Source organism: Schistocerca americana, chromosome X (genome assembly GCF_021461395.2).
Source record: "Schistocerca americana isolate TAMUIC-IGC-003095 chromosome X, iqSchAmer2.1, whole genome shotgun sequence".
NCBI classification, from domain to species: domain Eukaryota; kingdom Metazoa; phylum Arthropoda; class Insecta; order Orthoptera; family Acrididae; genus Schistocerca; species Schistocerca americana.
The window spans coordinates 766100039-766117789 of record NC_060130.1 but is presented as its reverse complement, the minus strand read 5'-3'; the positions used below and the strand labels follow the sequence as shown (position 1 = coordinate 766117789).

Sequence of the window (17751 nt, the reverse complement as noted above, 5' to 3'; positions counted from 1 at the left end):
CAAATGTGTCACATATTATAGTAACACCATGATTCGAGACACTATCACCCAGAATGAGTCTGACACTACAATCAGGGAACAATACTTAAGTACCTGGGTCCCAGTTTAAATCAAGTGTTAGAATTGATTGAGTCACACAACTCTTACGACATTGCTGTGATACACATTGACTCTCCTCACACTAGTGTAGTAGTTGATAGCAAACAGGTCAGACAACACATCATCCCAAATTACAGCCAGGGCAGTGCCATACACAAATACAGCAGTGTGTTAAGCAGACAGTACGCAGTGTTAAATTATGTCACACAAGCTGCAGACCTGCCCCTGTCTTGACGCAATGTGTTTACATTGAGGCAATGTACAATCAGTGTGTTTACAAAAGCAAAAGTCCCACAAGCAGTATGTTCCTTAGACCAAATATCAGTGTATGAAAGCCAATGTCGTACTTTCAAAGCCACGTCAAGGTTGAAGAATTCTCAGAACTCTTCTCCTATTCACCGATAAGCAAACAAACTATTTGTCATTTTGCAGATTGCTAATCGCAACATGGCTTGTAGTTACTTTCAGGAGTCTCAGTGATAATTTTGAACAACACATGTATCAACTGTTAGGAAAGACTATATTGTGCAAGTCACAGACAACTCTCTCAGCTTACAATATCCATTGACACCTCCGTTTTTATTGTCTGCCGCCTGCCTGCTGCTTTTCCCAATGTCACAAAGACAGTTTCTTTCACAGTATTGGGTTCAAAAGACAGTCAAAACATTTTTGGTTTTGATTCATTCCATCTTTTCAGAATGCATGTTAAGGACAATGTACTCTCTGTTAATTCTTCTGTACCTCAAGATAGTGTTTCAAAACATTGTGCAGAATTCAGTGAACTTTTTCTAGATAGCCTAGGCAAAGCAACCAATGAAGAAAAATGCGCAACCTTGATTTTATTGGGCATGGCCCATCCCTCAGGCTATCAGAAATCAAGTAAGACAAACATTGTTGAATTGGCAGGACAAAGGTGTAATTGCTCCAGTAGCAGGCAGTCGGTGAAAATCTCCTCTTTCAAGTCATCAGGAAACTGTATGGAAACTTAAGATTTTGTGCTGATTTCAAATCAATTGTGGGTCCCTGAACAGCAATTAACTCATTTCTATTACCACAGATTGATGAACTGATGTATAAGCTAGGAGCGGCTTGCTTCTTCTCTGCAATGGATGTACGGGATGCCTACTTGTACATTCCGCTGAATGGACAGGCTCAAAATTTTTTTGTGACCAATATACATGTAGGGCTATTCTAGCTTTTGCATTTGCCCTCTGACAGTGCTTCAGCATCTGCTATTTACCAGAGATACCTGTATCGGCTGACTGCTAAGTGCCTTGGTGCACAAACTATTTAGATGATAATGTGGTTTTTGGATGTTGTCCCGATGAACATCTTCCTAATCTGACAAGTTTATTTCAAGTTCTCTCTGCTGATGGTCTCAAGTGCAACAAACTTCTTTCTCTCAAACTGAAATCGAGTGCAATACCTAGGCCATCTCATCAATGCTCAGGCCATCCATCCTCCCCAGTCTCAATTAACTGCAATTTGTGACTCCCAGTGCCTTGTAACATACGTGAATTCCAAGCTATACCAGAAAAATGTTCTTTTTGTATGAACTTGGCAGTGTCAAATTGCTTATCAGTGATTGAAGGGAGCATTTTTGAGTGATAGTTGTTTGCTTCATTCTTACCCCGCTAAGCCAGACATGCTAGCAGTCGATGCTTCCTCGTACGGGACCGGTGCAGTGTTCTCACACAGAGTTGGCTATAAGGTCGAACCGATTCCTTTTGCATCCAAGCTCTTGACCAAGGCTCAGTGCAATTATTATCAGCTAGAGGTGGTGGCTCTTGCCATTATCTAAGCTGTGAAAAAATTCCACCAGTACCTTTATGGATGGAAGCTCCACTTAGTGACAGATCATAAGCCACTGATGTTGTTGTTCAGTCCTTCTCAGTCAGTTCCTCCATGCACAGTGCAAAAGCTCAAATGCTGGTATTTGATTTTTGTAAATTTACCACTATGAAATCATGTACAGATCAACAGCCAGACATTCCAAAGGACACACCCTCACTCAGTTAACAGTTGGCAACAATACAGTAGTTGCTGCATTTGAAGACTCTTGTTTCCATATTGACGTGCAATCACCATCTATCACCACTGGATCGCTCAGGCAATGGCAGTGTATCCCAAACCACAGTTATGCTGCAGTATATCCGCACTGGTTGGGCACACACTATCGAAGCTGTTCGCAGTCCTGTGGTTTGTCAATACTTTGCACTTCAGCAAATCTTGGCTCAACAATAGGATATCACTCTGTTTCATGCAGATAGTGATCAATCACGTGTGATAGTTCCATGCTCTTTATATAGGGAAGTTCCTCGTCTTTTGCATCAAGGCCATTGGGGCATAGTTCGTACAAAGCAGCAAGCCAGCTTGCAGGGCAGGGATGGGCTCACAGATTGAACAGTTCACCTTTCACTGTCATGCTTGTGCAGAGGCACTAGGCTGCTCAACCTCAAAGGTTCTCTGAATGGCCCAGCACCCCTTGGCAGAGATTACACGATGATTCTGTGGGTCTATTTAGGAACAGCGATTGGCAAATTGTTGTACATGTTTATAGCAATTTCCATTTGTTGTACCAATGCATCTGACCCCAACAGCAAGTACTATCAAAACTTTCACATCAGTTTTCTGTAATGAAGGTCATAGTCTCAGATAATGGACCACAGTTTACATCGGCAGACTCAAGCAATGGCATTCAATATGCGACAAGCGCACTATTCCATCTGCAATCTAACGGTGAAGCAGAACACTTTGTGATTACATTTCAGCAGCAAATGGACAAGTCATGTGGCTCCAACACACCAGAGCAAACTTTAATGACTTTCCTGTCCTCATACTGTTACCAGTCACGCAGCAGCAAGTCGCCTTCAAAACTGTTGCGTGCACACTGACGCAGAACACCACTACATCCGCCACAGAAGTCAGCCCCTCTTCCACAGCATACCAAATTTAATGTCACTGATCATATATTTTTACCAGTCTTCAGCAGAAACAAACACTGTGAATCGAGCATTATCATTCAAGTCTTGCCCCTTCCCCCTTTATCTTGCACAGTGTTTGTCTGGGCTGCACAGAGCTTCAGAATCAGCTCCACTTCTGTTGGCTATGTGATCCTGCTGCAGCTTTCTCAGTTTCAGAGACAGCATCCCACATAATCTTGCAGCATAACTGCCTTCATCTCCCTAGGGTCTTGTGCTGCCAGTGCTTGCAGGGAGCCCATGGATGTTGAAGTGCCACTGCCGTAGTCACCGCAGTCAGCAGCCCCTCCTGTGGAGATCTGGTCCTATCTGAACTGCTGCCTTTCTGCATGCCTCCGATGACCCACCAGTCACCACTGCGTCATTGCCAGTGCCAGAAGATACTCCGTCCCTGGGTATGGTGTGCACCCTATGACAGGTTTCTCGGTCAGTGTTCTCATTCACTTGCAAAATAAATGTCTGGATGCAGGCAGGAACTTGCCATTAGCTACTGCCTCCTTAGTGACACGTGCATCCATACCACTTCCCAGCCTTCCCAGCCGTTGTTACCAGCAACGCCAGTACGCAATGACAGTGAGGAGGATTGGGGGGGGGGGGGGGGCAGGGGGGGGGGGGGGGAGCAGGAGGAGGAGGAGGCATGTGTTGTTTGTCACAGACAGCATGCCAGGCATGTCAGGTGTGATGGTACAAACCCCCGTTACAAGATTGATGTTTCTAGTATGCAAGGATTGCTTTGTGGAGAGCGAGCGCGCTACACAGTGTGCGATTCGTGGAAGCATGTGCCGCGCCCGCGGCTCGGCAACCACGTGGCCTGCAGCTTGGGGCATTGTTTGGTTTTTCACACATTACGCAAAAACTATGTAACTTACGGTGAAGAGCAATGCGGCAGTGGATTGTGGTCAGCAATATACACCTTCTGAAAGATCGATATTTATTTCAAGTCACGAGATGCAAGAGTTATAGTAACCTCAAAATCGGTTAATATCACCAATACTGAAAGATTAATAAAAATAGTAAATAACAACTTACAGGGATGAGCGAGCACTCGTTAAAAACGTTTCGTCATAGTGGACTGAGTGCCATAGTCATATAATAAGATTCATAAATAATTAAACCCGCAAAGAGCAATAAACAAAGTTTGAGGGAAAATTGTTTATAAAATTCAATAGAAAATTCATGACGTAAAGAACGGCACTATATAATATTTTGGGTGGCATCACACATATTCTAAACTAGTTAAGTTATAGTATACACTTAACTTGTAAGAGTTTTCATTGTTTGCAAATTATTATTAACATTTATCACACATAATTAATTAATTATTATAGATATGAAGATTTTGAGCAGCGCAGTGTGTAGATCACTATATATCACGTCTAAAAATGGTGCTATGTGCAGTTCTATGTTAAAACTTTGCAGCACAGATGTCAACAAACAAATTTGCGCTAAGTGGTGAAATTTTGCAAAACCTAAAACTTGATTTATGGGCAATAGAATAATCCTAGAAATTAATGTAATATAGTAAATAAGATGTACTTTTTAGCGAGGTTCCAATGGTGTACTTATTTCTGTCGAGGGATGATGTATCAAAATTTGTAACCTTAACTGGTGAGAGTGGTACTTGCATAACGGGGGGCGGGGGGGGGGGGGGGGGGGGGGGTTTGATGTCTGAGCCTATATAAGCAAGCTGTGTTGCGCACTACGCTTACTCGGCCGTTGAGAGCTCGTGAAGAGATTTCTGTGCTGTGGGTGCCGCGGGAAGCAAATTGTCGTGTGTTGTTTTCACAACGCCTGCAGATTGTCGTGTTCTGCGCCCCGCAGCATGGGAAAGAAGTACACGCAGAGGAAACCTGCCGCTACGAAGGGTCCTTCGGTTGTGCAACTCACTGAGTCTGCCGACCAAGCAAGGAATTCCCGAGAAGACAAGTCGCGGCCTGTCCCCCTTTGTATGTCAAGTGAAAAAAGGCGGGTGGACAGTGCTGTTTGACACTATGACGAATTGCGCTAAGAACGAGGTGGTCTATGAGTCTGTCGATGCAGACTCTCTGATCTGCATTCGAGCTGCAAACGTGGCTGACCACAGGGCGATCGAGGTCGCAGTGGCTGACCAAATTGTCGACGTGCCGCTGGCGCGTGAGAAGGCACCTTCCATAGGAAGGATGAAGATGACCAAGGCACTCCTCAGGGGGGTACCTCGGTGCTGTGACGAGGCTGCGGTCCGGGAAGGGCTGCTGCGAGCCGGGTTTTGTAATGCAACCGCAAGGTCGTACAACCGGACCAACAAGAAGAGGGCACCGCTCTTTGCCTTGACCGTGCAAATGGCCGACGGCGGGAGCGACATCTTCGACTTGTGGAAGTTACTGGGCTTCCCGGTTACGACAGAAGCTCTCCTGACCGCCATGGACCCCCAGCCCCAGTACTTCAGGTGCTAGGGCGAGGGCCATGTCGTGAAGGAGGAGGAGGAGGATATTAGTGTTTAACGTCCTGTCAACAACGAGGTCATTAGAGACGGAGCGCAAGCTGGGGTGAGGGAAGGATGGGGAAGGAAATCGGCCGTGCCCTTTCAAAGGTACCATCCCGGCATTTGCCTGAAGCGATTTAGGGAAATCACGGAAAACCTAAATCAGGATGGCCCGAGACGGGATTGAACCGTCGTCCTCCCGAATGCGAGTCCAGTGTGCTAACCACTGCGCCACCTCGATCAGTTGTCGTGAAGTATTGCCGCAACGCGGCCCAGTGCATTAAGTGCTCAGGCGACCACGACAGCCGTGCCTGCGACTGTGGCAGTAACGTTCTACCGACTTGCATCCGGTGTGGCAGCCTGCACGTCGCCAGGTGGCGCGGTTGCCCGGCTTTCTCAAGCCGCAATTAGGCCAAAGGCATCAAGGCGTTCGCGGCTGCACCAACGCAGCAGAAGAAGAGAAGACAATGTCGGAAACAATGTAGGGCGCAGACCAGCCCGGCGCAGCTGAGGGACGACGCAGTAGCAGCTCCACCTGCCAGGGGCAGGGAGGACTGCTCGGAAATGGGCAGTTGGGATGCAGCTCATGCTCCCGAGAAGAACTGTGGCCTCGAACTCGGCACCGCCATGAAGGAGGCCACAGCAGCCCTTAAAGTCATCATGGCGGCAGAGAAAGAAGAGGCCTTGAGGCAATTGCGTGCAGTCTTCGCCCAAGGCCTCTGTGCTGCCAAACCTGTGAACACTCCTGTGACCTCGCAGGACGTTCGCGTGCCTGTCCCAGCGGCTGCCCCAATAGCACCGCAGGTGAGGGGTACAAAGAAGACAACCGCCGCCACGGCAGCATCGGAGGCGACGCCGACTGCCGTGGGGACGGACCCCACAAGGGGGCAAGGAGCCAAAGAGGCAGCCCTTATCGCGACTGCGCGAGAAAGCGGCATGCACGTCTCCGAAGCTCAACCAGTGCAGCTCACGGAACAAGCGGAACTCCTCAAGGCTCAGATGCGGCAGAGCTGCGCCAGGCAGTAGAGGAGGATGAGGCCAAATGGCGGCAGGCTGCCACTGTTCAGCAACCAGCCTGATGAAGCTTTGCCAAATCACTGACAACACAGCGCAGCAGAGGGCGTAATGGCAACGCACGTGTTGCCGCACTAATTTCCTTGTTGCAGGGAAGAAGCCACTGCAGCAGGTCCAGGAGAATCCGTACAAGCACAGCTGCAGCTACCGGAACACGCAGCAAGATAGGAGGAGGAGTAGCTGCAACTGGCTCAGGAGACGCCATCGGCGCCAGCAGCAGCAGCGCTCACCTCCTTGACAGGACTGATCATTCTATGAGAATCTGGTATTGCTCCTATGGTACTGATGCATGATACCCAACCCTAACATAACCTTACCTTGCACGATCTGTCGCAGATAGCAAGAAACCGCTACTGCCCTTACTACCCAACCTGACACTGTCGCAGAGGTTTTTTTTTCGCCTTGGCACTTGCCTTGGCACTTTTTTCCCCTCTGCCCTTAAAAACCGCTCTTCTTACAATCTTGATTCTGTCAAGCTTTTTCGACCACTTCTATCACCCATATTAATGGGTAACCTTACCCAGATGTACGGACAACATCGCAGTTCCTCACTCCTGCGATGTCCTCGATTCTAATTCCTAACAATGCAGAGGTGACAGTAGACCTTTTGAGTTGGTCACCATGCTTGTGCAAGCGTGGAGGGGCTCCCACCTTTAACGTGGCTGACCAGGGGTCAGTCGTTTCGGAGGGTGGTTGGCGAGCAAGCCCTACTTGAGGGTGGCAAATGTGGTCATTTGAGAATTCTTTTTCACACAGATTTATTTCGACAAAGAGTATTGTTTAATAGTTCAAGTATAGAATTTGGTGAACTGGAAGTGCTACGAGTATTTGTGCGAGTGCGATTTACGAGGTATACATCGTCGTAAGTGAACATGTGGCAAACTGTGATTTCGCGCCAAAACTGTTAGAACAAAGAGGACAGTGGGACTTGTGGTTCCGTTCAAATTGATTGAATAACTTTTGATTATAGCAGCCAACATTACTGCTATTGGGGGCTCAGAGTCAAATTATTATTAAAGTAAAACTGTAAACCATCTCACCAGTGCTAATTTCATTGTGTGAAAGAAAAGGACAACGCTGACAAATAGTGATTGAACAGTGACATGAAAAACTGATTTTTAGTATAATAATCGCCTAATTCTTGTTCCCTAGCACAAACTGTACTTATGTCTGAGTGAATAATTAATTCAAAAACTATAACAAATGTGCAGGTGTGGAAGTGTACTAATGCACCAAGTGTGGAAATCATCCCCTGAGACTTACGTGAGAGCCAAAATTTGCAATAACATTTTTTGACCAACATTTTGTATATGCACATTCTTTATTTTTACTGCCCCGTCGCACAGGTCATAGTTCCAAACTTGGTACCAGACATTAAAAGTACTGCCACCAGCGCCAGCCACACATCAGTCACAGCCACAAACCAATAGAAGCCCTATGGACACACCCCTCTACGCCAGTGCAAGCGGTGCCCCTATCAAAGTGGATAAGATGTTACCACAGGCTATCATCAGCGCCCACCTGTATTGTGGTCATTGCCTGCTATTCAATCCCACTATATGGACATTCTAAAATGGACTTAACCTGATGATAATCATGATGTTTGTGGGGTGCTCAACATCATACCCATCATCAGCACCCTTATGAAGTGCCAGCATGCCACTGTCATGGGTGGAGGAGAGGGGGTCGACACAAAAGCTGTCCCACAAGAGGAGTTGCTTAAATGTGTTAAAGGCCCCTATCAATTATAAAATTCTGCCATCTTGATATACTCAGCTATGACACTGAAAATCAAATAATAAAAATGGTAAACTGCCTAGGCTATGTATCCAGTCACAGGACAGTGACCTCTCCTCCCCAGCACATTTCAAAACTTTTGTTACGCTGGTCTTGGCATCGGCGAGGATGGTGGGCAGATCTTCAGCCTAATTGATGGTTGTCCCTATGTCAATATATAAAACACACATAGCCAAAACATGCTAAATTGAAAGTGTCACACCAAAAACTTCACAGAGTGTTGGGGATCTTCTAGCCAGAGGAAATATCCATGTGTTGATGGACAATGAAGTACACCATACCTGCATGGTCAATTTGAGTCAGCACAGTTTGTCACTCATCACTTCCAACCATTTGCTTTCCCATAGATGCATTTTTCTTCTATCAGACAATGAGATGTCAGCATGCACAGAAATGGCACACTGACATACAACACCATCTCTACATATTTCTTTGGTTGTTTTGTGGGCCGTGCTATTTCTCTGTATCCCAATGTGCACAGATACCTGGCAAAAGACTACCTTCTTGTCTCTGGGTTGGATCTGTTGTAGGGTGTCGCAAAGGACATGAATCAACTGGTTTACTGGCTCATGCGGTGGACCACTTTTAGCACACTCAACAAGTCAGAACAAATGAGAAACTTTGTACCGTGATGCCACCAAATCCACTCCAGTACCATCCGTCATATTACTGCATAGCTCCTTATCATAATTTATAAATTATTCAAGAACATATACTTGGAGAACCCTATCAGGAAAACAGTTGAACAACTTAGCAACTGAGTGCACTCCCTTGTTGGAATCCGTAAATATACACAACAATAAAACTGTGTTATGTATTCAAAATCTAAGAAAACATATTTGTAAAACAGTAATCTGGAGTACACGTTATCTTGGACTGTGTCAGGCTTCAAATCACTTTGGGCATCTGAGTACACCAAAGCAGCCATTTGTTCCATTTGTAACTGCATATTCAGAGGCCTGCTGTATCCAGATATGTGAAGAAGTGGGTAGAACGGATTCAAAATGGCTTGTGCGCACAAAGTCAATTCCTGAGCAGCCGCTCAAAGTTGAAATGGACTGCCACAATAAACGCCAATGACTGAGGTAACGCTAAGATTTCTTGGGCCTGCCGTGCCACAAGGTAGTGCCACCACACCAGGAGTGGTTTTACTGATGCATTTCAGAATATTCAATGACTTGATGTTCTTCATCTGCAGGCCTTTCAGGTACATACATGTCCAATGTCAGACCCAATAGGTGCACATTGTCCTTAAAATTTAAAATACTTTCCCCTATCATGAGTTCAGGTGGTTAAAATCTCAATAAGCATGATTAAAACTGACAAATAGCCTTTTCTAGTGTGAACCTAAAACCAGTTTGAGTGCCCGCAGCTCGTGGTCGTGCGTTAGCGTTCTCGCTTCCCACGCCCGGGTTCGATTCCCGGCGGGGTCGGGGATTTTCTCTGCCTCGTGATAACTGGGTGTTGTGTGCTGTCCTTAGGTTAATTAGGTTTAAGTAGTTCTAAGTTCCAGGGGACTGATGACCATAGATGTTAAGTCCCATAGTGCTCAGAGCCAGTTTTAGTGGTTCAAGTTTCCAGCCTCCTGATGGTCATTGTCACTGTATGATCGGAGGAACAGCAGAAGATCACGAAGTCATCCACAAACAAAGAACTCTTCACATGCCTTCTGACTGCAGAGGACACATCACTGGTAGTGATTGCAAACAATACGACACTGATTATGTCTTGAGGAACCCCATTCTCCCAAGGAAAGAGGACACACAAGGTATCACCAAAGCAATAGTGAAAAGACCCGCCCTTGAGGAAGGACTGAATAAGAAGCAGCTGACATCTAGACAGTCCCTATTCATGACGTTTGAGAAGGATGTTGTACCTCCAAGTGGTGTCATACACCTTTTCAAGGTCAAATATACACCGACTAAATAGTTTCGGCATAAGACACAACTCCTGTACTATCGTCTCCAGTAGAATTAAGTTGTCATGGACAGAAAGACTGCACCTGAGACTGCACTGGGAATAGCACAGGTGACATAAGGAACCAGAATCTAGATGATGCACAGGGTGACCACTCACTCTAGGGACTTATCCATACTACTCGTAAGGCTACACTTTAGTAACTGCTAGGGTTGATATGATCCTTGACTGGTTTCCAGAAGAGAATTAATATTGCAGTGTACTGTCCACCACAGCAGATCTGTCTGAAACAAGATAGGAACTTGCCTTTGAGTCCAGGACAAAGATAACAGAGCATGGCATAATGAGTCTGACCCAGCAGTGGAGCAGTGCCTCTGGTTGTGGATAGAACAAACTCCATTTGCCACATGGAGAACGGAAGATTGTGAATCCCCTCTTTGTATGAGGAGCAAAGCCTTCTCATCTCTACAATTCTAAAGAATGTCTGGAACTCAGGAGTTTGTCTGAATGACACCATAATGGTAACAAAGTGTTCGGCAAAAAACCTGAGTAATGTCTCTAAGTGCACCCATCGATAAACCATTTCTCAACACGGCTGCGAGGGAAGTTTCAGCGACTATGCCTGAAATCCTCCTTATTGATTCCTAAACTTGTGTAATGGAAGTTGTCTGATTGACAGATGTTATAAATTCCTTCCATGAGTTCCTGTTCCATTCTTTTATCATGCACCTTGCTTGTGCTCTCGCAGAACTGAAGGCCCAAAGGTTTTCTGTAGTTGGATGGCATTTGATTTTACACAAAACTGTGCACCTGGTTCTGATTATACCGAGCAACACTCGTCATCCCCCCAAGGGACAGGCTGTCATTCAACATGATCACTAGACAGAGGAATAGAATCTGTGGCAGCGCATTGGATCTCACATGTGATATGGTCCATCATCCCCTAGGCACAATCCTTTTGTTTCAAAATGGCTTGCTGACTGTACTGCAGCAAATTAACCATTTGAACCATTCACGTTTGCAGTCTCCTGTCCACCATCACCCACGTCAGCAGAAGAATCCATGCCAGAAAGTGGTCACTGGAGTGCAAATCTGTGGCCATTTCCCACTAAACTGAGTCTGTAATAGTTGGGGAGCAAAAGCAAAGGTCAATGGCTGAAGATAACCCTGTAGCTGTGGAAAAGTGTAGCATCTGACTTACAGTTCAAAGGGCTGATATTCTTTGAATGGACAAGGTACTCGATACTTTGAGCCCTGGAGCAAGTGGTAGTCAAGCCCAAAGCACATCGTTTGCACTGAAGCCTCCACGAGGAGGAATGGTTGAGGGAATACCCAGAAGAGTTCTGTCAGTGTACCTGCACAGCCAATAGATCACAGTGTGGAAGATATAAAGAACACACAGTGATTTTAGCTGGTGTGAAAACTTCAACTGCAACTACTTGTCTGAGGTAAGAGGAACAGCAGAAGAGTGACATCTGTCATCAATGAAAACAGGCATCCCACCCTTACCACTGCCTTCCTAGTACGATCGACATTCCCGTAGGGCCGGTAGCCCCTAGCAGGTGAGTTTGTGACTAAATTGAGTTTCTTGTACGCAGATCCAGAATGGTCTCTCCTGGACCAAGAGTTACAATTCTTCCAAATGCAGCTGGTATCCATTTAACCTCCACTGCAATACAGAAGTCCCTGTGGGAGCCAGTGATTAGCGATGGTTGTCTTTGCTCTTCTCCCACAGCGGTGATGCTTTACCTGAGAGATCAGAGGGGTGCATTAGATGGTGTCTGGGTCTCTGGTTCCCCTATACAGATATCAATACCCTTGATAGTGAAATCACCATTGGAAAGGGTGACTGCTCACTGATATGATGGTTTAGCTGCCACTTTCTTTGATTTTGGATGGCTTTTTATTTTGCATTTTTCCTCACAGGCAGCACTGATTGTGTGGGTAGAGGGCATGGCTTAGTGAGTCTCTGATGTGTGCAGTGGTATGAAGATGACGTTCCAAGTCCTTCGCTGAAAGCTTTCAAATGGTTTCAGGGTCACGTGCAGCTTCCACCCTGCCCCCCTTTCCCTTGGGCAGGTTATTACTTTCCTGGTTATAAACACCACACTTACTGCTCCATACTGCTTTATCCTGGAGCAGTTTATAAATTTCAGAGGAAGTGCTCAGAAGTTGCCCGATTCATGAGCTGGACCTTCAGAATTTCCATACAGGCAAGATTTCTATCAATTTTCCATGACCTTTTCAGTCCTTTTCCATAACCTCTTTAGTTAAATGCAAGACTTCTCGAAAATAAAATAACAAAAACATTTTTTTAATGAGCCCAAAATCCAGTTGAGGGCTGAATGTAATAATTCTTTTATCACTTAAACCGTATATCAATATGAATAATTTAACTATATATGACTTGCACTACCATATATCATTCATCAAATGCTATAGAAACATTCAACTCTCACCTAGGATGGGTCATGATTATTTTCAGATACACTTCTCATTACATCAGTTAAAATAAAAATAGTTTTAACATAATAATGTAGTCAAAACTTACAATTTTCCTTAAAAGAACAATTATAAAAGTATAAAATTGAAGTCAAATGTTAAATTTAACAGTAACAACTGTTTGTTAATAGAGAAGCCTCTCAACTGTAGCATTTCCATGAAACATGCATAACAGCTTCTGTATGAACTTAATGAAGACAAGGTTTGCACTTTGCAAATTCCTCAGAAAGTGATTGTTTGTCCTCCTTAGGGTTGAACTGTTTCAGCTGTTTTACAGAATATTCCCCAAATTTAAAATAATCTCTCTTCACTATGTCAGCTGCTGAGGAGTCATGTTACTTTTTCATTACTCTCATGACCATCTGTTCATTTTCAATACCTTTTCATGACCAGTAGCCATTCCGACATATCCTTCTCATTACATGCCATGGTAGTATGACCAAATCTTTTGCATTCAAAGCACTGTATTGGGCTGGGAACAAATGGTCAAACCTTAATACAGACATAGCCTGCAAGAACATGTTCATTTAATTCTGGAGTGTTGAAGACTAAAATGTGATGTTGACTCTCCTTATGTAGTTCTGCTCTTCTGTGACATCCATGTTTTTCCATTCTTCACATAATTCCTCAGTGTCCATCTCCATTATATTGGAGCAGGTAACTAAACCTTTACTGAAGTTAAGGGTGTCATGTTGTTCAGCCACAAAAGGGTAGTTGCCTAAGGCCTTGCATCCTAGAAGCTTACCTACCTGGTGCAACGTGGCAGTTTCAGCTATAAGTGCTCCATTGTGAAGTCGTTTAAGACTTTTTTAAGGACCCAGTAATAACTCCCAACTCCTTGTGAATATAGAAAGAGAAGCTCTTTTGAAATGTTCCCTCTGCTCTGTTGATCATGATGAAAGTTTTACAGCAGACTAATAGCCTGTTACTACAATTCTGAGACTACTACTCAAGCGGACTGACCACCTGTGCTGCATACATGATTAATGGAATAGAAAAGGTCGCACAAGAGAAATGATTTTAAATTAGAAAATTACACTTAAAACTTGCTTTGCTACCTGTCAGACATTTTATGTAATCAATTCATAAATTATCTTCTCCCGGGAGAAATCATTAGATTCGGTGATTCCCACTGGCTACCATATACTATTAGCTGAATTCCTATGACCACCAACAACAAATTACCAACATCCCTACACAATGCAAGAGCTGCTGTCACTGTAAGTGCAATTTAGCCTGCCATCACCTTCCTCTGACTTTCAAACTTGATTACACATCTGATTATAGGTCACAATTTGACATTTTTCACATTAACATCCATTTCCAGAAGTGAAAGAAGTAATAAGTGACAGATCAAAATCTTAGATCTGACTGGGGATGGAACCCTAAACATTTGGTTCTAGAATAAGCTTTAATTAAGAAGATCTTTGAGCCAAATATACCTGGAACCAAGGTGAAACAGAATTCCCACTCTCCACATAAGATTTGCAAATAATATTGCTGTCACTACTGATACTACCAGTGAAGAGAATGATTACAATAGACATCCTAAATATTTAACAAATTTGAAAAAGTTTGAACTTAAAATAGTAAAAAAGATAGTAGGCAAATCAGAGATGACAAAGTTACTCAGTATCAAAACTGAATGAAGTAAAATACAAAGAGATAACAAATTTTGTTAATAACCACATTAATTACAGAAGATAACATTTGCTGCAATTAAATCAAAAACAGAAACACAGATCAGAAGGCACTTTATTTAAGAAAGATAGCAATTAGCAAACAAGTCATTTAATAAAATATAATTTGTCAAGATGTTCATCTGCAATGGGCTCTTGCACATACCTGAAAGCCACTGAATGCCAAAAAAGTACTTGGAAACAACAGAAATGTGGCTTTGGACAATGCTAACTTGAACCAGATGCACAGAAGCAAAATTCAATGACAATGTTTTGAAAGAAATCAATTATTGAACTTCATAACCATTCAATAAAAATTTAAACAAAATCTTTTGGAAATTTGTTTTAATACAAGTATTTATGGAATATACTGGATGAAAGGAAATTGTAAATAAAATCAATGGTAGGATAAGATAGAAAATGAAAGACGCAAGCCTACTGGAGGTAACAATGTAAAAATTATCAAGGAATAAAGACAACACAAAATTGAGAAAAGTGGTTGCACTTATAAGACACAGCCTTTGGACATTAGGGTTTCTCTCCAAATGTAAATCACATAGTCTCACTAACAGGTGGAAAGAAGTGCTGGTCACACACAGTAATGGTTAGCAAAATACTTTGCAGTTAATAACTAACAATAAGGTTAGCTCATGTTAACCCTAGAAGTGTACACTAGGGTCAGACTGACCACGGAGTTTACTTTGTTTGTTACCGTGCATGTGACATCGCACATAAACAGTCTGCTGTCACCAATGTAAATTCAGCATTGAGTGAGACCTAGTAGAGGAGAGACATTCAATGTTTTGAGACTTTGTTGTTTAATTAATTTGATACAAATATTTTCTGAAGGGTCACTGTGACCCTGTGTAGCTGTCCTATCTCTGGATATTAAGGACATTTACGTGAAAATGACGTGCAGAAGTGACATTTTACTAATAGGGGATGCTATACAGAAAGCATTATTAAAGAAACTCAATCATCATCCTGATGAAAGTGATGGTGAAGCTGGTGCTCCTGCAGCAGTCATAATGACAAAACTAATCAGTCTGCAGAATCTTCAGACAGTGATGAAAGTACAGCCATCCAAGACAAGAACTGTCATTGCTGTAACAGGGCTCTCTCTAACAGAAGAGGTCGGCCAGTTGCCACTAGTGTTGTAGTCCATATTCCAAGAGTGTGGAAATAATTAATGAATGGATCTGGGAATAATTGAGAACACCTTAAAATATCTGTGTAAATGAATTAAATGAACAGCATCTTCATTGAATTAAACTACAAATAAAGCATTTAGATCCGGATTACTTTCAAGTTTCATCATTGAAAAAATTCCTTCAGGATAGTTTGTACATAGTTTCGAATTTTGGATACATTAATACCAATATCGACCGAGAAAGTACATGGCAGAGGTGAAATAAAATGCACTTAGTATAGGAGCGACCAATTTCGTTACAAAATATTTTATATTTGGTTAATTTCTCCATCAAATAACTGAGAGCCAATGTGACCCTGGTGTACAGTTGGTGTGACAGCTTCAAAGGTGTACACTACTAGTGTTAATTTTGACACACATGATCACGCAAAAACTGCAAGTTGCAAAAGTTCACTTGTTCAAGGTATGATACTGTGGTTATGCACTTGAATTAACGTTGCCAAACTCCACCGCTGTTCATCTTACAGATAATTTTCATTACTTGTATTCGCACCTCAAAACTAAATATCATTGTTGTAGGAACTAAAGTAGAATAACTGCAAGTATAAAAAATATAACAAAAGGTCCAGCTGCGATTTATTTATATCGTTTGACCGTTCTAAGCAAACAGGACACGATTATCTCTCTCTGTACTACGTCCACAAAACAATAAGGCCTAATGACTGTTGATTTAGGGGACAAAAACGTAATTCATTACAAGTGTATTAATAATGATGATAAAATCTTAGAGCTACGCAACAGGGCAATCTACACAAAACCACCATTATGATGTACAACACCTACATATGTACCCAAAGACAGGTTTTCAAGGACACAACGTTCGTTTACTTATATAAAATATACGAAATAAATTTAATACACTTTAGTTTCGGTTTTCACACTGCATTCGGTTTAAGCATGATTATCTGAATTACATTTGTTGCGAAATACTTACATTTAACTCCAGCCAGTTCGTAAGGTGTCCAGCCTTAGTACTTTTAAGGCAGTTCCCCGCATTGGTCACAAATACAATTGGAACTTTTAGTTTCTTTCGTTCATCACATAGTTTATTGAAAGCGGCTTTCGCTGCTGGCAGCACATTTCGTCCTCTAGTTATTACACCGTCTATGTCACATATTATTCCAAATTTTGGTTTTTTAGACTGCAAAGTAATGGCATAACATCTGACGTAAGATATTTCCGTACATTAAAAAAAATTATAAAACTATCGCACACACCGCAAACTTACATCACTTCCGGGTAACGCTCTGCTTAAATTTCGCAGAAACTTCATTTTTTAAATATTATATGAATCTTTCACTGACACACTCCCCTACCAGCAACAAACAGTAACAGCCACCAATTATGACGGCAAAGATAACCATTGCAGCCTTGCAAAGACTTTCGCATCACCATTTTGTTGTCAAGCACACAACCACAAAAGATATAAGATAATGAACACGTGTACACGATTCAAATAAACAACCCGCCTCAGACAACTCACCCAAACAACATAGCAAAACACTAACCCTTCTGAGACAAAGAACTTTGTAAATATATTGTGTTGTAATATCGATAATCGTAGGTGCAACAGGACATCTGGATTCGTTTCTAACTTCTTATTCTTATAGAATAACCTTGGTTTCTATGACGTTGCAGTGATCATATGAATATATAAAAACAATTTTTGCAGCAACGTCAGCGATCATCTGAAATACTATAACTCCTTATTTATATTGAACAACATCATAAAGTCGACTTATTATTGATATGAAACACACATAAAAGAAATTTACGATCATTAATAAAATATGCATTACAACCATGTTAACCAACTCGTGAGATGACTTTTCTGTAACGAGGTGAGGTCTCTACAACCCCTATGTTTAAACCGAGATTTAAGGCAAAAATCATTTCAAATTTTTAATTTATACAATATAACATTTATTTTAACAATTATTTAAGTGTTGTTTAAATGCTTCTAATTTATTTTATTGCACTAAACAAAGCCTGCAGCATTTTACTATTTATCACACAAAAGCACGTAATTTT

At 42.6% G+C, this 17751-nt stretch overlaps 1 protein-coding gene across 1 annotated transcript in view; it reads right to left on the bottom strand.

Moving 5' to 3' along the window:
* Positions 1-17210, bottom strand: part of LOC124555542 (haloacid dehalogenase-like hydrolase domain-containing 5) — a 129578-nt gene extending 112368 nt beyond the window's left edge. Inside the window, exons 1-2 of the mRNA XM_047129497.1 lie at positions 16949-17210; positions 16655-16861 (exon numbers count right to left, since the gene is read on the bottom strand). Of these exons, the coding sequence (XP_046985453.1) occupies positions 16655-16861; positions 16949-16993 (252 nt within the window). The 5' untranslated portion in view covers positions 16994-17210. The remainder of the gene's footprint in view (positions 1-16654; positions 16862-16948) is intronic.
* Positions 17211-17751: the final 541 nt, after the last annotated feature.